Source organism: Rhinichthys klamathensis, unplaced genomic scaffold, assembly GCF_029890125.1.
Source record: "Rhinichthys klamathensis goyatoka isolate OS25496 unplaced genomic scaffold, OSU_Roscu_1.1 h1tg000478l_1, whole genome shotgun sequence".
Lineage (NCBI taxonomy): Eukaryota > Metazoa > Chordata > Actinopteri > Cypriniformes > Leuciscidae > Rhinichthys > Rhinichthys klamathensis.
Genome location: NW_026606966.1, coordinates 14,152 through 39,522, shown reverse-complemented (window position 1 = coordinate 39,522; position 25,371 = coordinate 14,152). Strand labels below are relative to the sequence as shown.

The window sequence follows — 25,371 nt, the reverse complement described above, 5'->3', positions numbered from 1 at the left end:
TACATTTAAAAAAATGTTGCTCATTTACATATGTCACCAAGGTCAAATTATCTAGCTTCTAGAAATTTGTTGACATTGGAAGAATAATTTGAAAGACAGTTTGGAAAGCAGTTAGAATGCATTGGGAAATTATACACAAATCTGTTGCATTGTATTTCATTACTTTCCAGAAATAATTTTATTCTGTCACAAAATAACATTACTGCTTTTTGAAAATAAAAATAAAAATATGATTTTTTGAACGTAAAATATGATATAAAAGGATATACACACAAATATGCACATATAAAAATATGCAACTTGAGCAAGCCAGTGAAAATGTTAACAGGGCAAAAAAAAAAAAAGTACTGGTCCAATTGGAAAAAATCTTCATTGTTGAGCCCTGCTCACTGTAAGCAAAGCCCAGAGCATTTTAGAATAACACATCAGACAGTGTTCAGAAACATGAGCAGCTCCTGAAGAGAGACGCCATGTGTTCTTCTTGAGATCTGGAACATCTTAATCAGATTCAGACGTTTGGAGGAGATAAGATCACCACGTAGCACCAAACTCCAGCTGTCATGCTCTCCTGTCTCAAGCTGTTTATTCTCAAGTAAAAACTGAGAGATATGCAGCAACGTGCAGAATGAATTCCTTATGAAACAAACATTTATAAAGCAACTGTATATTCACCTTCATCTGTTCATTCTCATATTCTATTATCACTGTATGTGCTCCTACTGCCTCCTCAAAAAAAAAAAAAAACTGACGCAAAGACCTGATGAATTCAAAGCAGTAGGGTGTCTAAAAGTTGTATAATGTTTTCAAGATATAAACCATTAAATTCAAGGAAAATGTACCTAAAACATTGAGGAAAATATTGCAAATATTTAATTATTGAAGTTTATAGAGGCTTGATATACACTCACCTAAAGGATTATTAGGAACACCTGTTCAATTTCTCATTAATGCGATTATCTATTCAACCAATTACATGGCAGTTGCTTCAATGCATTTAGGGGTGTGATCCTGGTCAAGACAATCTCCTGAACTCCAAACTGAATGTCAGAATGGGAAAGAAAGGTGTTTTAAGCAGTTTTGAGCGTGGCATGGTTGTTGGTGCCAGACGGGCCGGTCTGAGTATTTCACAATCTGCTCAGTTACTGGGATTTTCACGCACAACCATTTCTAGGGTTTACAAAGAATGGTGTGAAAAGGGAAAAACATCCCGTATGCAGCAGTCCTGTGGGCGAAAATGCCTTGTTGATGCTAAAGGTCAGAGGAGAATGGGCCGACTGATTCAAGCTGATAGAAGAGCAACTTTGACTGAAATAACCACTCGTTACAACCGAGGTATGCAGCAAAGCATTTGTGAAGCCACAACACGCACAACCTTGAGGCGGATGGGCTACAACAGCAGAAGACCCCACCGGGTACCACTCATCTCCACTACAAATAGGAAAAAGAGGCTACAATTGGCAAGAGCTCACCAAAATTGGACAGTTGAAGACTGGAAAAATGTTGCCTGGTCTGATGAGTCTCGATTTCTGTTGAGACATTCAGATGGTAGAGTCAGAATTTGGCGTAAACAGAATGAGAACATGGATCCATCATGCCTTGTTACCACTGTGCAGGCTGCTGGTGGTGGTGTAATGGTGTGGGGGATGTTTTCTTGGCACACTTTAGGCCCCTTAGTGCCAATTGGGCATCGTTTAAATGCCACGGCCTACCTGAGCATTGTTTCTGACCGTGTCCATCTCTTTATGGCCACCATGTACCCATCCTCTGATGGCTACTTCCAGCAGGAGAATGCACCATGTCACAAAGCTCGAATCATTTCAAATTGGTTTCTTGAACATGACAATGAGTTCACTGTACTAAAATGGCCCCCACAGTCACCAGATCTCAACCCAATAGAGCATCTTTGGGATGTGGTGGAACGGGAGCTTCGTGCCCTGGATGTGCATCCCACAAATCTCCATCAACTGCAAGATGCTATCCTATCAATATGGGCCAACATTTCTAAAGAATGCCTTCAGCACCTTGTTGAATCAATGCCACGTAGAATTAAGGCAGTTCTGAAGGCGAAAGGGGGTCAAACACAGTATTAGTATGGTGTTCCTAATAATCCTTTAGGTGAGTGTATATCCTAAGGTAAAAAATATTAATACGCCTTTTAACAAAAGAAAATCAGTACAAAATGATAGCTACTGCATGGATGTAATCTGTGTATCGATAAAAATCTCATCTGTCCCTCTTTACTGTCCCAGTGGAATCCAATAATCAGACTGGAATTAAATGGAGACAGTGCATAGATTTAATGGTTTGACACTTGACACCCTAATATTCCCTTACAGCGGCTGCAAATGGTTTTATAATCCACTTAATATTATAGTAATCCAACCAATTACATTGCATTCCAGTAAATAATCCAATGGAGCCAGTTATAATCTGAGTTTGTGTGTTCATGCTGAAGGATGTGAGAACAAACAGAGAGCATCAGAGGGACTGCTGGATGACAATACATTTCCAGGGAATAGAACGGCCGCGTCAGCAAGGAAAAACGTGTCTCGATCTCTCTGTGTCTCCGTCTCGCTCTCCTCTTTTTCTTCTTATTGATGGCTCTTGTTCTCAGGGAACGGTGCTGCTCATCTCAATGACTCATGTGCCTGTTTCCAGCATGTGTGTGTGTGTGTGTAAGTCAAGAACAGAAGCACGACCCTGTCCCAGCATAACCATGACTTATTGTGGACAGATCTGCTGACACCATGTATTTGCAGGTCTGTGTATTTGTGTGTGTGTGCAGAAGAGAGGAAGAGGAGGACAAATTCCTCCCAAAATCACCTGGAAGAAAAGGGATAATCCGTTTTTTGGGATCTTTCTGCCCTCCCTCGATTGGGAACTTGTCAAGGATCTGCATCTGTGGGAAGACGCAAGAAATACAACATGTAAACAACTCATAATAATACTATCAATAGTACAAAAGAGCACTATTTAGATGCATAAGATATACAAAAAAAAAATTATATATGAAAAATGCCACATGGAGAATTTTTTAACCATTTATCGAATTACCTGTTGAATCAGAGGTTAAAATTGTGGTTCCTCAAAGAACTTTTCAGTGAACAGTTCTTAAAGCTGCCGTCGGCAATTTTTTTTTTATCATATTCAGTGAAATCGACACTATAATCCGACAGAACAACATAAATAAAGTGGTTTTAGAAAGAAACCCGAGCTTCTAACTCCACCTGGAGCGTGTTATTTGTTTTGCAAAAATCCACAGCTCCCGGATCATCGGGTCCAATCAGCGCAGGGGTGTGTGAGATCTGACTGTCAATCACAGATCGGGCACACGCCACCCCTCGCGCACGTTACAATCACATGCACACGCCTGAAGTTCGCAGAAGTTCGCGCAGTAACGAAGAGTGATGGCGGAAAATCAAGTAAGCTCATTTAGAGTATAAATGACGTTAGCAATTGCAATCTATCGGTAGATTAGCCAGGACAGCATACCTCCAAATAACCCATGGTGTTGATGGATGCTGATGAGACGGGCGCGTTCACTGAAAATCTGGTGCACACGCACTGAGCATGAACTCGGTGGGAAGGTATTCGTTGATAGTGGGGGAGGGCCATGAGAGTTGTAAACATTCAAAATTTTGCCTAAGTCCACTCAATCTGCCAGACTTGCCGACTGCAGCTTTAAAAGAACCATTTTTGAAGAACATTTTAATAATCTGAAGAACCTTTTTCCACAATAACCTTTTGTGGAATGGAAAGGTTCAATGAATGTTAAGCGTTCTTAATGGAACCATCAATGCCAATAAAGAAGCTTTATTTTTAAGAGTAAACAAAGTGTTTTGATTTGGTCTAATAGGGGAAACTTCCACATTCTCCTTTCTATGCATAATGAAAAATTTCATGATCACTGTTTAAAATCCTGAGCTTATGTTTTCTGAAAACCCAATCATTTTGTTTTCGCCTCATTTTCCGCCACTTTCCAAAAAAAATTGCCTTTTGGGGATTTGAAGTACAAACAGCTGCAGATTATTTCTAAGGATCCCACAAACAAATGTAAATCTCAGTTCTAAAAATTGAAAACAACTACTGGAAACCATCAACAGAAGCTGGAAGATTCAACATGAGCTGCTCTCATGCAAATGTGACCCAGTAAGAGCTCTGACTGGAAACTCCCGGTGGGCTGTGCTCATTAGTAAGAAACATTTACAAGAACTGAGAGATTGAGGAAAGTTTAGAAGTAGCTGTTGTGGGAACCAAATTGCTGACCATTACAAAGAACAAAAATATTAGGCAAAGATTACGAGGTTAAAGAAAAACAAATATAATAAATTCATGCAGGATGCTGGTTTAATTCCAGACTTTTCCTGAGCCCACTTGTTTCCTGCCAATCGAATCTTTGGAGCGGTGTTAATTTTGACTATTAGATGTAATACCTCTTTTAAAAGTTTCTTTAAAGTCTTTAGATTTAGAACTTTTAAAATCTCTAGTAAAAAATGCACATGCACAACTGTTCCAAAGTTAATGGGAGGGTAGGCAATTTTTTTCATAAACACTTTTTTGTTTGATAGCGATCAATAATAGAAGTGGTCTAAATATTAAAACATTGTACATATATCTTCTGTGGAAGTATCAGGACCAAAAAATGTTCGTCCAATCATTGCATTCGGTCCGGCTCGGATTTATGTCAATGTTGATAACAATATTTTCGTGGATATTGTGAGAGATTTTTTTTTTTTTTTAGGACTCTTTGATGAATATAGCAAAAGTATTTCCTGCCAATTTTGATCAATTTAAAATGTCCTTGCTGGGTAAAAATATTAATTCCATTCAATTCCATTCCATTCCACTGACACCAAACTTTTAGTGTACAGCGCAACGTGCAATTCACAAATGAATTAATCAGTTGGCACAGTTCATTTTAATGAGACAATCGACCAATTGGTAAATCAGACTAAACTGAACACAGGAGTTGGTCTGTATCACAGATGTACTTAGTAACTCACTTACTGAATAGGCTTGAATTATTTGCTCACTCACTGAACCGAAGGTTAAGATGTCTGATTCAAAATTACCCAAGTAATATACTGTGTTATGAGTACATTTGAAATCTTAAATCTTAAGATTACCATTTGCAAACCAAGCAAAATTTCAGTGAAATTAGTCAACTCACCAACCAACTAAAAAACAAAATGCTGCAGGAAACATTGTTTGAATCTTTACAATTAGAAAATTCAGATTACATTTAGAATCTTTAGTTCTAAAAATAAAACTGAAAAAATGGGGGGAAATAGCTACACGAAATAGAGTTTGGAGGCTCTATTTCTCTTTGCTATCTTTCTAATAGGCTTTTAATGTCGTTCCCACAAGGCCTGTCAGAATGTATGTTCTCCAGGTACAACAAGGTCAGACTGTGGAGCCGGGACACACCAGATGTGCAGTGTCTCTCACTGTTTCTCACTGCTGGTCCTGTTGAAATATCTCCCCCAGAACCCTCTTGGTCGTGCTTTAGCATGAATCCATGGCAGTGAGTAATGGAAATCTGAGTCTGAATCTGTAATTGAGGGCATCAAACACACATGCAGCTAACCTCTGTGTTTATATATGTAGGGGTCACTGGTGCACACTAATAGGGTTGTGAGGATCTGGGTCAGATGGCATGAAGAATTGGAGGCTAAAAACGGATCACGTCTCACAGATGTAAAACATCTTTCGTTTGCCCAGACCCTGAACTTATAATAATGATAATAACGCATCATTTGTGCTTTTTGCAGATTATCTGAGTCACTATCAACCATAGAGCAGCAGAATGTATGTCTATGTTATTTTTAAACAGTCAGCAGATCTTGTTTATAATTTACACTACCATTTAAAAGTTTGGAATCATTATGAATTTTTTTTTGTTCAGCTTAATATTTCTGTGGAAACCGTGATATGCTACCATTCAAAAGTTTGAGGTAATGCATTAAATTGATCAAAAGTCAGTAACATCAAAATTACTAAATATTTGTTTATCAAATAAATGCTGTTGAACTTATATATATATATATATATATATATATATATATATATATATATATATATCACGGTTTCGACAATATTTTCCAGAATTTTTTTTTCCATGAGCAGCAAATCCTCATATTAGAATGATTTCTTCAGAATCATGTGACAATGACGACTGGAGTAATAATGCTGAAAATGTAGTTTTGCATCACAGGAATAAATGGTATTTTGAAATATATTAATATAGAAAAAAACTGTTATTTTAAATTGTAATAATATTTCACCACATTACTGTTTTTAATGTATTTTTGTTTAAATAAATGCATTCTTAAAGACTTCTTTTTAAAAAATATGAATGATTCCAAACTTTTCATCGGCGGTGTAGAATATTTACAATGTTTATCAGGCGTTTGTACACAAATGTGACTCTTAGAATGTGATGTGTTCCAGATATGACCCTGTTTGAGAGCAAATTCAAGATGATGCATATTTACACCATACACAAACAGGGCCTAAGTGTTGATCAGCGTTTAACCAGAGAGAAATAAATAAAATAACTTGTATTCAGAACTCTGGAGGTTGTGGAGGAGGAAAACAAGACATTCACTGTTCTGTGTGAAGAGCAAAACAGAGGAGGAAAAAAAAATCATGCAAAAAATTAGGGGATGGAAAATCAAGATACAGAGATAAAGAGAGAAGAGGATTGTACAAGGAAAGACAATGAGAAATGGGAAAGGAAATATGACAAGCAGGATAAATGAAATGACAGTGAGCAGGAGAAGAGGATGAAGAGGCTGGGAAGTAAAGATGTGAGTGAGAACAGACAGAACGAGGAGAAGTTGCTGTATTTCCCAACCACTGAGGCACCTGGAAGACTTCCTGAGTCTCCATAGCAACAGGGGGCGGGAAGAGAGGAGAACGAGCCAATGATTGGGTGATGGTGTGTGTGTGCAAGAGAATGGTGTGAAGAATGGACACACATATATATCTGTACCACACAACAACATGCCATCAACTTTTCAGTTCCTATGAGTTCTGCTGACTGACCCTGTGTGGAACATGTTCATTCCCATAATACCTCTTGTGATATTATAGGAACAACACACAGCATTTTTCCAAGTTACTCTAAGAGTGAATGTCACACACAAAAAAAGGTTATATTTCACCCCAGAAAACAAAACGGAAAATATATATATTTCAACTCATAGCATGGTACTGACAATTAATTGGGAAGAGAGTACTTGTTATGAATAATATCACACAAGCATCTAAATAGTCTTAAAACTGACTTTTTCAATACGTTTTTGCAAATAAATAAATGTTAAATCTATGGTGATTTATTATCAAAGTGTATTAACAACTACAACAGCAGCAATTATAGTAAAAATGTATTTTTGTTTTTATTTTGGGGTGAAATATGACTTGAAACATTTCTCCGATCCGAGATGAGAGCGTTTGTAACTCCAGCAAAATCACAGCTACAGTGTTTTTGGTGGTTGCCAGGGTGTCGCAACCACCCAAAACATTGGTGGTGAACATAAGTAAATAAATATGAATAATTATCATTATTATTTTTATAATTGGTTTTTATTTGGGGGTAAAATATGACTTGAAACATTTCTAGAAAGAGATAGTGTGAGTCAGAAATTGATACTTATGAATTGATATCCTTAAAACGTCACATCACAGAGCTGCACCATGGGGCCCTATATCAAATCCAGCTCCATGAGGTCTCCTATTCGATGTGAGAGTGATTGTAACTCCAGCAAAGTCAGAGATAAGTGTGTGAACCACATAAACCTCTCGATTAGCCCTTTCAAGGAGCTGCACCAGGGGGCCCTACTGCTAAAACACAGCCAAAGAGTTTGAGGATATTGCAAGAGAGTGAGCTCTGTCATGCAGCTCCATCAATGGGCTTATTGAAGTCCAAACTTCTATGCATATTTCATGACACTTAAAACAGTGATCTGATCACTGCTATAGAGATACACACAGGGGCTGCTCTGCAGTATTAGAGGGGCTATATTCTACACCTCCTTTATAATTAATCTAATGTTGTTAAGGCTTCTTGCCTCTATTTTTTTATCTCTCTTGCTCCTTTCATTCATCTGCACACGTCCCATGACCCAAATAATGACAGTGGGCATGTGACCCAATGCTAATGCTTGTTGATTGGGCTCATGTTGCATGATGTCATAAACAACCAATTACACAGAGTTCCGTTTGTACAAACATTGACTTATTCTAAGAACAAGATGTCAGCTTCAAAGAAAAACACTTTTCGAGGAGAACTGTGAAGTATTTAAAATGAGTCGAACAGTCTCGCAAATTACTTGCTGAGTGAGTTTCGGCAGGGTGACAGATATCCAAACATGAAAAACTCTCCCACGGCATAATCCACCTGGAACCATGCAAAGCGTGCTCTGAGTCTGAACATTCACTCAATAAACTGATTTTGCACAGAGAATTAAAAAAAATAAACTTTCACGTTCTGTCAAGAAAATGTAAGTGGTGCTTGCCTGTTCAAAAATCACAACTACGATGCTAGGCTGTTTTGGATGGTTGCTAGGGCATTGCTATGCAGTTTATAGATGTTTTGGGTGTTTGCTAGGGCGTTGCTATGCAGTTGATAGATGTTTTGGGTGGTTGCTAGGGCGTTGCTATGCAGTTGATAGATGTTTTGGGTGGTTTCTAGGGCGTTGCTATGCAGTTGATAGATGTCTCAGTGCTTGCCATGGTGTTGTTCGTGTGTTATTATTATTATTTAACACCAAATTAATCACAGTGCAGTTTAATAATATTATTACATTATTAATATTATTAAATAAATACCGACAGCAATATAATAATATTAATGTTAATAATGATAATAATAATAATTGTGGCTGCTATTGTCACGTGTGGCTGTAAAGATTGCACGCAGGAAATTCAACAGTCTTTGCTTGGAAACACGCAGGAGAATACAGTAATCAAAGTCATAGAACACTAACACACAAACATAAACGAGACTGAACAATGAACAGGGGAAACTAAGAGATTAAATACACAAATTGATTAACAGAACTAAAAACAGGTGCGTAATATAATCAGTGGCCATTGAAACTAACTAGCAAACAGAACTCAGGCAAACCGGAACATGGCAAAGAATAAGAACGAGACCAAAACAGAACTAGAACGTGACAGCTATATTATTAATTAATATTCTGGTTCATAAATTTGGCTTGGCTAGCTCGATCACTAATTCAGTGTAATGTGATCTTTCACCAATATTTATAAAATAAGCAAGTCTGTTGCTTAGAAAAGTAAAGGTAATTGCATTTGAGGTACAAAGCATGATGGGTTACACACTGAATATTAGGGTTTGAGGTTTGTTCAAATCCCTGACTTCAAGTATAAGCAATAGTAATGCCTTAGCGAGCAGCACAAATAATCAAGGGTTCCCTGTTTGGGTATAGAGAAATAAACTCTCTGGCTTTGGCGTTTCAGTCGGCTTTTATAATCAGCTTTCAAGCTGATCTAAGATCAGCTCTTCCCCGTCCAAAACACTGGAGTGCCTGTCTTAAATCAAGGTAAAAGGCGACTGGTAGCCAAAGGGTGAGAGTAGTTACACTGATCCAAGAACGCAGTAAATCCCCTGATTACAGCATTACGGGCAGCTTTATTGATTCCATTTGAGTAAACAGTGTGAGAGATGGAGTAAAGCGAAAGAGAAAAAGAAAGAGAAAGGTTCATAGAGAGAGAGAGAAAGCTGTTTTCCTTGAATTCTTCTGTTGGCTGGAGCTCTGATTGACAGAAAACACATGGATTCAATCGCGTACAATCACAAAAGCACCTCCACTCCACACATGAACACACACACATTTCTGGAACCTAATAGTGAGTGTGACTCACTCCAGGCCTGCACACACACATACACAGGTTACTAATGGATAGTGTGAATCAAGTCCGGACATGCATTAGTGAGCACAGTATCAGGTTTCAGGAGACATGTGCACTTGGACTGACAACACACTTACACATATACACACTCTATACAGAACAGATCAGGGTTATTTCTGGTGAGAAGCGAATCAAAAGGTTGTTTTGTGATGTTGAATGAGCAGCAGCCCAACATTGAGAGAGACTACTGGCTACCACACGACCAGAGCAAGAACAAAAAAATGCAAAAGAACCCATGAAATCAAATTTTGTGAGTTCTGTAGATTTGACTCCATATGAGTTCCCTTTGAGGTTATAAATGCTAGTGTACTTGATGCAGTGACGCATCTAAAAGTTTCAGTCCTTCTCAAAACAAAAATACTGATGACTGAACCTGGGCTGTTTGGTAAGATTTTTTTATTTATTTTTAAAAGAAGTGTCTTATGCTCACCAAGGGAGCATTTATTTGGCCAAAAAAAAAACCAGTAATATTGTCAAATATTATTACAATTTAAAATAGCTGTTTTCTTTTTGAATATAGTAAATGTAATATAAAAATGTAATTTATTCCTGTGATGGTAAAGCTGAATTTTCAGCATCTTTACTCCAGTCTTCAGTGTCACATGATCCTTCAGAAATCATTCTAAAATGTTCCTCAGGAACTTTCCTTATTATCACTGTTGAAAACACCGCTAAAATATTTTCGTGGAATCTGTGATACAGGATTCTTAGATTTAACATTTAAATCATTTATTTGAAATAGACAATTTTTTGCAATTATAATTGTCTTTACTATCACTGTCGATCAATTTAATGCATCCTAGCTAAATAAAAGTATTTTAAAGAAATATAAATGAATACTGTGTAGATTTTTGTCCAATGCTCTAGAATAAAAATGTCCCTCCCCCTAAACTCATTTAACGATTTCTGTGTAATTTTAACACATTTTTGTCATTTTTTCCACTCTGATTTTTTGTATTCTTGTTAACATACATTTATGCTAAAACATGAAAGCATCAATTTACGTATAATGATTTTACAATTTACACAGAAATTCATCATGCTTATGTTTCATGAATGACGCTCAGTATGTTGATAAAACTGAAAAATGTTACCCTTGCCAAGCGCAACGAGATTAATCGCAACCGTTGTCAGTTGCTTGGTTACTATTTTTATCATGCTGCATTCGCTGTGACTTTATGTCGTGTAGCATTTTGAAACAGTCTGAAACCTTCAATAAGTCATACTGAACAAATTGTTCTTCTATTCCTTACAGCCTCCAATTATAGGAATAGCCCAGTTCTGTCATCACTACACAACTCCAGTAATTCCAAACAAAAAAAGGTGTCTTTAAAAAAAACAATTCCATTAAATATGGAATGTATTCTGACAAACTAAGCTCTATTCCAGGGTTCAAACCTAAACTTTTGGTTACCAGCCTTGATCTTTTTTGCACCACCCCAAATTGCAACTTAGATCTGAGGTCAGTCTGAAATTGTAAGTTCAACCAAGACAAAAAGGGAATCCAATGCCCTTGATGTGACCCTAAGCCTGACCCCGAAGACCAGCCAAAATTCTGTGGGATGTGCAATGACAGATTGTCAGATGTTCTATGTGTCATCAGAGACGCTTGATGCAACATACAGGTCCATATTAAAATTAATCACACACTGACACACACATTCCCAAATGTGTCACGTATTCCTCACCTGTCTCTTGTTACATTTGGCGGACGTGCCTGAAATCCACCCACGCACACACATAAACACATACTACTAAGATCTGAGACTAAAGAGAAGGAGCACATGAGTAACTGTGGGTGTCCACACAGATTATTTGAGCAGTATATGTAGGGCAGCCAGCAGCAGGGATGAAGACTTTTGGCAGTCTCCTCTCCCCACACCCAGATTTAGCCCCTGTTCTCCTCACTCTCTCCATATGAGGAGCCAGGACTGGCTTGAACCCCAAAGACAGCACACACACACAATCAGGACATACTGTACTCTTACTGACTTTTGGACAGTGACAGCACTGCAGACTACACACTAGTTTAGTCTCACTGACTTGACACGTATAAGGAACTGTGTCGAGTTGGTTGAATATGGTGTGTATTCTGTAAAAAAACAGGAGATTGGCATGTCTTGGAAAAGTGTGGTTGCACATTCCGGTGTCACAATAAAAAAATATCTAAAGAGATCTAGTATGCACCCTGTTATGGAAACTCATTTCTACTTCAAAGTAAAAAAGTAAAAAAAAAAAAGGTAACTGCAACTTCATATTTCACAATTAGGACATTGATTCTTAAAACTGTGAATTTATATCTCCTAATTTTTACTTTATATCTTACAATAGGGCTGCACGATTAATCAAAATAAGACCGAAATTGTAATAATTCCTTAGTGCAATTATCAAATCGCAAAAACTGTTATTTAATTACATAAAGTGTGAAGTGTGTCATTGTGTTCTTACACGTGAGAAGCTCATTATCCAGCGATGTATGCAGCGTCTCTGATTGTTTTTTAAATTACAATTACAATTTTTATCAGAAAAAATAGCAATTCGATTTTTTCCTCAAATCATGCAGCCTTATCTCATGCAAATTTTGCCATTGCAATTTTTTTCTCATAAATGTGACCTTTATATATGATAAGGTGACTATATCTTACAATATTACTATACATCTTGCAATTGCGATTTTATATCTCACAATATGACTTTAAATCTCGTAATTGTGGCTTTGTTTAATAGCAACTTTAACTCACAAATTTCACAATTCTCATAATTGTGACTTTATATCTCATAATTTAACTTTATATCTTGCAATTTGACTTTAGATTTCGCAATTGCAACTATGTGAGATATAAAGTCGCAATTACGAGATGCAATGTGCGACTATATTGCGCAATAGGACTTTATATATCGCAATGTCGATATAAAACTTTATTTATCACAATATCCCAATAAACTTTTAAATCTTGCAATTGCGATTTTGTTTCTTGCAAATGCAACTTTATATATCGCAATGTGACTTTATATCTCACAATATGAATATATCTCGGAAAATTACTTTAAATCTTGCAATTGCGATTTTGTTTCTCGTAAATGCGACTATTTCTCACAATGTGACTTTAAATCTCGCAATTGTGACTGTTTCTCGTAATAGCAATTTCCTCACAATCTTGCAATATCACGATAAATTTCACAGTTCTTATAACTGTGAAATTTATCGCAGAATAATTTCATTGCGATATGACTTTAAATCTTGCAATTAAGATTTTGTTTCTCGTAAACGCGAATTTATATATATATCATAACGTGACTATATCTTGCAATATTACTATAAATCTTACAATTGCTACTTTGTTTCTCATTATTGTAACTTTACCTCACAATCTTGCAATATCACTTTAAATTTTTCAATTAAAGTCACTTTAATGTGACTTTAAATCTCATAATGTGACTATACATCGCAAAAACTATATCTTGATGACTATATGACTATCTTGATGACTAAACCTATATGACTATATCTTGCAATATTACTATACATCTTGCAATTGCGACTTTATATCTCACAATATGACTTTAAATCTCGCAATTGTGGCTTTGTTTAATAGCAACTTTAACTCACAAATTTCACAATTCTCATAATTGTGACTTTATATCTCATAATGTAACTTTATATCTTGCAATTTGACTTTAAATTTCGCAATTGCAACTATGTGAGATATAAATCCCTCTCACAATATGACTTTAAATTTCACAATTGCAAATTTGTGAGATGTAAAGAAGTAATCACGAGAAACAATGCGACTATATCTCACAATATGACTTTAACTCACACAAATCTTATATTGAGATTTTATCTCACAATGTGATTTTATTGTGATCCAAATTGTTACTGTATATCTTACGATGTGACTTGAGATCTAACAATTATGATTTTACAATTAACTTGCACAATTTACCTTTTTTACTCTGAGATAAACCTGCTTCTACACCCATTTAATTCAAAGAACAAAAAGATGATGAAAAAATGACAACAAAATGGCAACTGTTTTGGTGCACGAAACCTTCACTAACATTATAAGTGAACTTCAGGGGGCGAAATAAAACGAAGCTCAGAACATGCTTTGTTGAATGTCTACAACATCGAGTGAGAGAAAGAGAGAGAGAACATGTGTATATGAGAGTGTGCCAAAGGACTTTCCCTGGGAGAGTGGCAGTGCCCAAAGTAAGTGTGTGGTTCTGTTTAAGTGTGGCAGTGTGTGTGTGTGTGTGTGTGTGTGTGTGTGTGTGTGTGTGTGTGTGTGTGTGTGTGTGTGTGTGTGTGTGTGTGTGTGTGTGTGTGTGTGTGTGTGTGTGTGTGTGTGTGTGTGTGTGTGTGTGTGTGTGTGTGTGTGTGTGTGTGTGTGTGTGTGTGTGTGTGTGTGTGTGTCTACTGTAACCAGGTGCAGAGAAAACCCCAGCAAATCTGGGTCACCCAAGAAAACCAACACTGCATATCTGGACATATAAACGTGACCTGATCTCATTCCTGCCAGCGACATAATTACACATTCCACATCTGTCCATCACAAAGACTATATACATACAGAAACAGTGCTTCAAAGTCAGACACATTCATTATTCTGAGCCTCTGTGAATAATTTCCATGTTTTGTGCCAACCAGGCTAACTTCAGCACGTGGGATCAAACGGAGGAGTGTGCCCGTCCCAGCGACGGTGTGTGTGTAAATTGTACAGTGAAAACTCCAGAGGGAAGAGTTTAAACAAACAGAGTCCTCCCTTTCATAGAAAGATTTCTACAACTAACTCAGTTTAAAGCTGGCTTCCCGTGCACACCCTTCCTTTTGGGGTTTTGTGTGAGTGTTTGCCCAAATTTTAGACCAAAGAGAGATTCATTTATTTATACTGAGCGACTTTATTCACAAGATTTGTGCCACACAACTTAACATTATGACTAAAACATTCAAACACAGTGTGTGTGGTAGGTAACAAGGAGTCAGTAAACATATAATTTACACTGTGTTCCATGTCAAAAAACCGAGTGAGCTACCTAGACAACCTTTATAAGTCACTATGAAATCAAACAATTCTTGTTTTTTTTATGGAATATTGTGTTATGTAATATAAATGATTTATCCGTGCACATCTTCTTTTTTTTTTATTCATGTTCCCTCATAATCTTCAATCAAAAAAACTTCCCCTCCCTCTTGCAGAGTCATCTCTTCTCTGGTGTATTTACTGGCGTGAGGGCGGGACAACCTGTCACTCACATGAGATCGACCAATAGCAAACCATAAGCATCCCATCAATTCCACATGGACAATATCAAGTCCCGCCCTACATTTTTTCTTGTTCGAGAAGCCATTTCACTCGGATATAAGTCACAATAGGAAAGAAACGAGCATCGCAACTTCCTTTTCATGCCAATTTTATACACAAAAGGCTGATCCAATAATTAGGCCGCAACATTATCCAGCTTTCTAAAATTCCTAATTTTACTCGAATTTTAAGGCAACATCACAAGTATCTTTTGAAAAGAAGACAAAAATCAGGGTGAAAAAATTTTTACTTACTAATAATAATAATTGAAACTGTTTCACAGTTTCAAGTATTATAGCATAATCCTTTTATAGCATAATTATAGCATAATCCTCATAGCACGGTTAAGGCATCCTTTTTCCATCTCAGAAATATAGCCAGACTACGCCCAATGCTAAACTTGTCTGTCGCTGAAAGGTTGATTAATTCATTTGTGTTCTCACAGCTGGATTATTGTAATGCTGTTTTAGCTGGAGTTTCTAAAACCACTATTAACAAATTACAATATGTTCAGAACTCTGCCGCCCGAATCCTGACGGGAACCAGGAAATTTGACCATATTACTCCAGTTTTGAAGTCCCTACACTGGCTCCCGGTCAGGTTCCGTGTTGATTTTAAGATCATGATGCTGACATACAAGGCTTTACACGGCTTAGCTCCGCAATATTTATCTGGCTTATTAACTGCTTATACTCCTAATCGCAGACTGCGTTCCTCACAGTGTAATTTATTAACTGTTCCACAAACACATCTAAAATCTATGGGTGACAGGGCTTTTTCTGTTTATGCTCCTAGACTTTGGAACTCTCTCCCTCCTGAACTAAGGGAAGCACAAACTCTTGGCATTTTCAAAGCTCTTCTTAAGACACATTTTTTTAAACTTGCATTTGACTGCTGATGTCCCTTCGTGATCGCTTTACAGCTATTTTTATTATTAATGTTCCTGTTTTTGTTTTTATTAATTTGATTTGTTGTCTTTCCAGGTGGATTGTGATTTTATGTACAGCGCTTTGAGAAGCTGCTTTTAAAGGCGCTCTATAAAATAAAGCTTATTATTATTATTATTATTATTTTATTATTATTTCTTTAAAAGATTATTACGTGTAATTTAGTCACTCACTGCAGCTTACATTGGTTTTTACATATAAAATCTCAGTCTCAGTTGTCTCCAATCTGTTCCAAAACAGCTTAGATGTTGTACATGGTGCCACTGCTGAATAGAAGGGAAACGATTTACTATTTTTATTCTAATAGCTCATCGGCTGGTTTCAGTCGTTTAGCTCAAAGCTGGTTTGTGCGGCAGTACAGACTCAAAGTCTATGAAAACATCAAAAGACATCAGAGAGGTGGTCAGAAGCCCAGAGTCTGGCACCAACACAGAGAAATGCACAATACACCCACATTCAGGCGAGTACACACACAAACATGACCACAGCAAACACATCAAACGAGTCCCACTTCATTACTAGAACCAAAGCATCCATCACAACACTCGTCCAGATCACACATCCTGTTACACAAAACTTTACATCCAATACTTATTAGATTTGGAAGCAATGCAATTGTGTTGCATTTAAGCATTCAGCTGTGTGTCGGATGTTTCGTTAGGGGAAAAAAAAATTATAGAAACGAATTAAATAGTTGTTATCAAAAAAAGTTGGTTTGCTGGTCTTAGCTGATCTCACAACCTGCTCAAGCTGGTCTGGTCTTACAGACTTTTTCCAGCTGGTCAGATATAAAATTAAACAAAATAAAATTGAACAATAAAATAAAATTAAATACAAATAGATGAATAAAATTAAACATTAAAGGCACACTATGCAAGAATTGTACCTTAATATAACAGCTTCAAAGTCATTTCGGTGGTAAACAAACTCATAGTAGGGCGAATCATCCTGGTAGTAAAGCTTGGGGGGGGACGCCGCTGTAAAAACCAGCAATGCAAGTTTGAGAGGAGCGCCCCCGACCAATCTCGCGAGAATCACGACATACTTGGCGGCAACGACGTCACACACATCAACAACAACATATGAAGCATGAAGACACTTGCGCGCATTTCAGACGTGATACTCGACGATGGAAAAAGCAAAGAAATCGCGGTCGGAAGAGACTTGGAAAAGGAAAAGAGAATCTGACCGCGTGAGGAACCGGACAAGAGTCCCACTCGGTCGGGCTTTCACTCGTTGGCGCGAGCTAAAGCACTGGATGCAACAGTGATGCTGACCTGGCGATCTTGTTGATGGACTAGTACATAGCTGTCAACTAGTAGTAAGTAAATCTACTAAGTTTCTAAGTTTGTGTGCATTTTATTTTGTGATTTCACCGGAATGAATAGATAGTCTCCGCAACGGCGATAGATTGAAGAGCGCGTCCGAGTGAAGACTGCGCGCGCGCCTCCACAAGAGACACTATGTATCCATGACACTGATAGCAGCGGACACGAGCGCTCAGGTTGAGTTCAAAAACACATTTTAGCGCTAGATCTCTTATTTAAAGGTACACTATGCAAGATTTGTACCTTAATATAACAGCTTCAAAGGGGTATCAGCCGTGAGTGCAGAGACCAGTCTATGGCAGACGCTCTGCGTGAGTGGCATTTACGACAGTAACATTAAATACAAGTACTCCACAGCGACTCTAGGGGTCACTGTTTGACAAAAACGGAATTCCTGCATAGTGTGCCTTTAAAAGTTAAAGAAATATACAATAAGAAAAGTACTTGTTAAAAAGGTGCCTTCAAAAGTATAAAGTAAAATACAATGATTTTTTTATAAATAAAATATCATTTTAAATAATAATCTGATAAAATACAACAATTTTTTTTTATAAATTAATAATGATAATAATAAATACATTTAAAAAAAAATAAAAAAAATAAAGAAGCATCAAGTCCAGATAATTTAGTTAAGGAAGTTAAATAAATGTAGTCATTTAATGAAAAAGGTTTGAGTTCATATTAAAATGAAAAGATCATTTGTTTCTCTCTGTCTCTCTCTCTGGTTGGTTCTGAAACCCAAACATAAAATAAACATTTAAATTAATAAATAAAAACAGAGTAGGATGAAAACCCCCTTCTAAATGGACTCGACTATGAAACACTAAATTTAGTCTCTCTTGCTTTCTTGCTCGCTGGCCTCAGATCAGGAGCCAAGGGCAACTTCTCTCTTCACCACAGGCTCAAAACCCTCCATTGTGACAACCCTTTGAGCACAAGGCCAGTGTGTCTCTGAAGTGTAGGTGTCGGTCTTCTGACTACAACTCGACCTTGCTCATGAAACAGGCCTTTATCCAGCTTCAACAATCAAGCTCCTTCTTCCCACTGACATCAGTACAGTAGGCAGAGCTGTGAGTCCCTGAACACCACCAAAGTGCTGAGGCCATTGGTGCCATTGGCATGCCTGTAATGCCTTGGTCTAGACAGCCATTTTGGACTTTCGGGCCGGGCCGGGCTGCCTACGCATTCCCAAATCTAGATTGAATGACCCTCCATTTGCCAGAGCACGTACTGAGGAGATCCTCCAGTGTCAGACGGGTTTATTCTGAGGTCCAATGACTGGTGAGGAAAATAGAGCAGGCGAAGCTTACGACAAAAAGTTCAGCTCCACATATCTATAATCTAAACTAAATATCAATGATATTTTACTACAGACCTGTGAATAAAGGGAAGCGAAAAAATGCATCCAATATTGTCAAGACCTATTTGGGATAGTGTTCTACAATGGTTAGATGTAAACTGTCTTAATCAGTATCAGTATCGATTTTGGCAATACTGGCCTAGAATACTTGTTCAAAAGGTGCCTTTTTTTTGTTAAAATATAGCAATGAAATTAAATTAAAATTAAATTATAAAAATATTTTTTTATAAAAAAAACTATAAACATAAGATAGTAGCTACTTAAGATAAGATAAACATAAGATAGCTACTAAACAATATGATAAAATAAAACGATATACTAGTATTTTATAATAGTATTTTATAAAAATATAAAATAAAGTCAAATAAAATATACAGTATATATATAAAATAAGATAGTACTTGTTAAAAAGATGTCTCTAAAATATTATTTCAAATATATATATAATTATTGCTTTGAAAAATACCTAAAATACATCATTAAAAAAATTATTTACATTCAAACTTAAAACTAAAATAAGACAGTACTTGTTAAAAAGATGCCCTCATAAATATAAAATAAAATAAATATAAATAAAATAAAATGTAAAATGAAAATTAAATAAAGATAAAATAAGATAATACTGGTTAAAAAAGATGCCTGCAAAGTATTATTTAAAATATACAATTAAAATAAAATAATAAAATAAAACTAAACTAAACAAGTCAGTGCAGATAGAAGGATTTAATGGCTAAACAGATACATATTGATGTAGATCAATATGGATACAAATACAACAAATCCCAGTTGGACACCTATAGTTCAAAAAATGTCCCCATATCCACAAAATCAAGGGTTTTCAAGAAAATGCAGCAATCAAACGAATGCAGTTCCTATGCACAACATCAAGAGCCTCTCAGTCGTGCATGTTAAATCCTGCAGTCAGCTGGTCTTGGTTTGGTCTTGGACAGCTTAGACTGACAGAGTCAGCTTAGATGAGAGGAAAATGCAAAGCAGATGTCTTGACTGTGCTGTTTTGTCAGGTGTATTATTGTCCTTATCCTCATCTCAACCAGCTTAGCCCACACAATGACGCTGGGGAGCCTGCATGTATGTCCGGCCTTTCAGATCAAGAACTCTATAAGACATGAAGAATGACGCATTTTGCCACCCTGTGCTTCTATTGTGCCTTTCACAAAATGCTTTCATTTTATAGCATATAAAAGTGGGTTATTGCCCACTAGATATGTGCAAAACTATTAATTTACAAAACAGACTAGTCAGCTACAGTAGTTGCTTAGTATGATATTTTTTTTAATGTTTTTGAGAGTCACTTATGTAACCAAGGCTGCATTTCTTTGATCCAAAATATAATAAAACAGTAATATTAAAATAACCGTTTTCTGTTTTAATATAGTTTAAAATGTTATTTATTCCTGTGATGGTAAAGATGAATTTTCAGCTTCATTACTTCAGTCGTCAGTGTCACATGATCCTTGAGAAACCATTCTATATGACGATTTTCAAGAAACATTTCTTATTATTATCAATGTTGAAAACAGTTGTGCTGATTAATATTTGTGGAAACCATGATTTGAGGATTCTTTGATAAATGGACAGCAAACAACAGCATTTATTTGAGTTTTGTAATATTATCAATGTCTTTACTGTCACTTTCTCTTTTTTTTATTGCAGACCACAAACTTTTGAACGCTAGTGTAGACCGATAATTACGAAACATTTGTAGTGTATCAGTAATTATAAAATAATAATAGCAGCACCGTGCGGTTATCACTCCGCCCAAGTAGCAGTGCTTCGCCTTCAGAGAATATAGTTCCCAGTATTTATACGGTTAAAATATGTCTGTGTCTCATGTGACTTTGTTTTTTGTACACTATGTGACTATACAAATCACAACATGTAAATAGGAAAATGTTTGCGTTATTTTGTCACTTATTTGGATTAGTATGCTAGCTGCAACCATTTACATCCAGTCTTTGTGCTAAGCTAGGCTAGCGGTGGGTGCGTCAAACAGACTTATAGCACGCACGGAGATGAAAAAGGTATGTATGGACTTATCTAACTCTGGGGGATAAGGTGAATAGGCTAAAGTCCCCAAAAGTCGGAGTGTTCCTTTAAGAAAAGAACACAAATTTAGAGTTATAGGGTCAAAAATTCAGGATGAATCACCTGGTGCATTATGCAGAAATCAGGACTCTGCAGTGCTGTACGATAAGATGAAGACCTGAGCTTAGTACAGTACTGGAGCCCTGCCAGAGTACTTGACAATGAGACACAACCACCACCTCTAAGGAGTATGAGAGGAGTAACCTAAACAACAGAGGTCACCTCTTAACATTCTGCTCACAATACTTCAGTCTGTACCTGCATACCCTTGTGTGTGGGATAGAGAATCCACTATACCCAGTCTCCAAGCTTTGAGACAGAGGCAAGTTTCCATTTACATAACATCACAAAATTGCCACTAGTCCACAGTTTAAGTCTGAGTTAGCTATACATAAGAAGCTCTGTGGGTGGCTGTTCCGCAGAGACCAAAGAGGACAAAATAAACCTGAAACTTTAAACAAGAACCTAGAAGTACAAACAATACAGGCTTCCTGATATACATCCAAGAATATACACCCACCGCTTATGACCATAGTGCTTGCTTAATAGCCATATTTCACTGTGCATAACCATTGGCAAAAAAAATTAGATGACTGTTAGCTATGGTTTCTACAAAACCATTTTTTTTTCCGCATAGGAAGTGGAAAAACATGCCTATACCTACATTATATCTCCCCAAAAAATAAAATAAAATAAAAAACATACCTATACAATTCACTGCGGTTTTCAGCTCAAATTTGGCATTAAAACACCAACAGCATTTTTTTTTTCTCCTTGCAATATATGATATCAACTCAAAACACAAATGTATTTTTATTTCACGTTGGCTTTTGTTGGTGGAGTTTAGTGTAGGTAAGCACTAACCTTTTAGCGCCACTCACCGGACATCTCATTTCTGAACTGCCGCAAAACATACAACAACCAACTTAATAAAATGTTACCATTCACATTCATCTGTTTCGGATAAAACTGAAAACGCTTTCAGCGCCACTCACTGAACATTTCACTTTGAAAGTATTGCAAAACGTGCAAGACGCAACGTAATATCATTTTACAGCAATGTCACCACAGACTTGTTTTCTTTTCCCAGTGTGTTAGAAGAGAAATCATGCTGCTAATGTACTAAAGCCATAAAGAATTATTCTTTCCAAACATTCAAAACAGTTCCTGCAGTTATATTACTACTGTAAAAGCATTATTATTGGGGCCTTCAGAATTTTTCTGTGCTTTTTTTTTACTTTTGAATTCTTACCAAGGCTAACCACAGTTGTGTTGCACTAACAACTGCAGTCGCATGGCTATCACATCGTAAACTATAGTTACAATGGTAAATGTTTGTAAGGGAAAATTAAAGGATGTTCCAGAATATGATGGCCTTTGTCAGTACAATTAAGGCCGAACTGGCAGACGTCTCACATTTGGGTTTGCACATGTGTTTGGACAACTAAAGACCTCAGCTCAGCTAACAGAAAATTAGCCAAATGAAAGCACAGGACCTTATTCTTGGCCAGCGTGAATTATACTTTATTTTAAATGAACTGTGGAGCATTAAAGAATGATTGAATAGTGTTTAACCAGCGGTCAGTGTGTGGGAAGCTTTTAAGCACAATTCACTTGTTTAGCTTGGAGTTCAACGACACTTTTAAACATGCAATGCTAATGCTAACCAACAGCCCATTGGCAGTAACACTGAAAGATAATGAGTTCTTACATTGATGACTGCTCTAATACACAACAAAACCATCTTTAGACACATTTAAGAAAGGGTTTACTGTCACTTTGATTAATTTAATGCATCCTTGCTGAATAACAAGTTTCTTAAAAAAATCCTACTGACCCCAAACTTTTAAACAGTAGTGTCCTATCCAAAACCAAACTAAGCCTCTAAACTACAAAACTACTTAAGCCATGAAGCACAGCCGGGTGCATTATTTATACATTCTTAGAATGATCTGAAACATCTGCTGACACCTCGTAAAAGGCACATCCCTCTTCCTAATGTTTGTTATTGTTCCTGTCGTATATCCCACACGGAGAGGCAGGAACTCAAGAGGAGGGAAGTGATTGACTGAGTTAGTCGCCCTCTCAGCCCTTATCAATGGAGGCTTTGACTTCATCCCTCCGCCCTGTACACAACATGGCCGCCATTAGCTCCCGTGTTAAACACTGGAGTCTTTGAGACACAACACTAACCACTAATAACCTCAACAGACTGTAGATATGTAGAAGAGCCCAAGGGGAGCCCAGAACTCCCTACACACACAACTACAAAAAAAAAAACATTACACACATACACATACATCCGTCCCAAAAACAAAAACAGTGTATGATATGTCAGATGTTGATGTATGTTGATGTATATGATAGTACTATGTTGTTTTAACCAATCAGTTTCCATTTTTATTTATTTATTTATGTATTTTTGCAGGGATTGTAACCACAAAGAGGAATTTTAAGCTGATAAAATATAAACATTTCAGAAATGTAAAAAACGTTTTATTGTTTTATTAATTTCCATGACTATTTCAGGCCTGGACGACACTATTTTAAAATAACCTGATAATTCCAGGTTTTTTATGACCAGGAAACCCTGCAAGTGGCATCACCCTGTTACCTTGTCAAAAACCAAGGTGTTCCCATGATACATATCCCAAAAATATGGCACTACTATGGTTTAAGTTAAAAAACAACAACATGGTAATACTATAGTACATTATTAAAATATAATGGTATTACCATGAAGTACTACACTACTACACTACTGTTCATAAGTATGAGCTCAGTAAGTTTTTATATAATATTTTAATATTTTTATTCAGCAAAGGATACATTAAATTGATCAAAAGTGACAGTAAAAATGGCAAAGATAGTTACAAAAGTATTATATTTCAAATAAATGCTGTTCTCTCTATTCATCATTCTCTAGAATCCTGAAAAGAATCTCATCACAGTTTCCACAAAAATTAAGCAACAGTTTTCAACATTTAAAATAATAAGCAATGTTTCTTGAGCAGCAAATAAGAATATTGTAATGATTTCTGAAGGATCATGTGACTCTGAAGACCGGTGTAATGATGCTAAAAATTCAGCTTTGCCATCACAAAAAAAGATATATTTTAAAATATATTAAAATAAAAAATAATTGTATAAATTGTAATAATACTTCACAATATTACTGTTTAAAAATAAAAAAAAACATTCCCATTGTAAATTTCCAAAAACATGCCGATAAAATTTTACTTTTTAGCACTTTTGTTAGTGCTAGCCACAAAAAAAATACATATCTACTACTGTACCAATTGTACAGACATGTTCACAGAGACATGCTTACACTGCAACTAAATGTGCGCAGTCATCCAAACCCTATACACGTCCTCACACACCAACACACACATGATCTTTCTTCCCAGACTTTACAGAGGGGCCTGCTGCACCTGAAGGGTTGGGTGTGAACGCTGCGGTCCCTCCATTCTACTTCCAAAGCAAATACTGTTATTGGCTGAGGTGTCCTGAGAGCTCTTTTACAGAGTTAAGACTTTAATTTGTAAAATACACCCATAAATGTCATTCAGAGTAACCCCTTTGCTGCGGCCATGCTACATTAAATAGCATTAGACTCATATCACATTCTTTCTCCCCCTTATTATTAATTTCCCTCTAACTTGCCACTGCTGTGGGAATAAAAATACACTGTTATTAATGTGTAATGCTAATAAAGCACATTTAAATGTAAGAAAGAAGGAGAAATAGGAGTGTAAACATAGCCCTGGCTTGCATAAGCCCAACATTAAAAAGACATTAAACTTAGTGCTGAGGTAACACCTGAAAAAATAATATAAAAGTAAAGTAAAAGAAGATAGACAGAGGGAGAATTCGCAACTGTTAAAGTTAAGTAAGCTTACCTGAAGGTCAAAGAATTTACTGTATCTTCTGTAGATGATGTGGGATGTGGAGTCAGAGTATGTGACATTAATGAGATACACCTAAAAAGAGAAAAAGACAAGAAGACAATTAGATTCTCTACAACTTAATCTACAGTTTAGTTATGCATTTCAATATAAAGTCAAGTTTACACCAAACTATGATAACTCTAAAATTCTAGTAACTGTTCTAATTCTATGAGAATAGGGAAGTCCACACCACAACAATAATGATAACGTCATGATGATGGTCACCGTGATTTTGCCAAGTAAGACATGGTCCTGGATCAACATATTTTGTTGATCCTGGATCAACATTCCTGTCCCAAAATGTAGTCCTTACCCAATCCCTACCCCTAAACCTAACAATACCCATAACTTTTCCCTAAAATCAGAGGATAATGATATGTGAATAACACTGATGTTTAAATAATTCACTCTGGTTCTAAACCTAAACCTGACATA

At 36.5% G+C, this 25,371-nt stretch overlaps 1 protein-coding gene across 7 annotated transcripts in view; it reads right to left on the bottom strand.

Annotated features, from left to right (window-relative positions):
* sh3pxd2aa (SH3 and PX domains 2Aa) overlaps positions 1-24,976 on the bottom strand; it is a 96,808-nt gene extending 71,832 nt beyond the window's left edge. For 5 of the 7 annotated variants that reach the window (XM_056237117.1, XM_056237118.1, XM_056237121.1 and 2 more), the window contains exons 1-2: positions 24,889-24,976; positions 2,824-2,899 (exon numbers count right to left, since the gene is read on the bottom strand). In XM_056237117.1, coding sequence (XP_056093092.1) covers positions 2,824-2,899 — 76 coding nt within the window. In that variant the 5' untranslated portion in view covers positions 24,889-24,976. The remainder of the gene's footprint in view (positions 1-2,823; positions 2,900-24,888) is intronic. The other 2 variants (XM_056237123.1, XM_056237122.1) reach the window with 1 other exon arrangement.
* Positions 24,977-25,371: the final 395 nt, after the last annotated feature.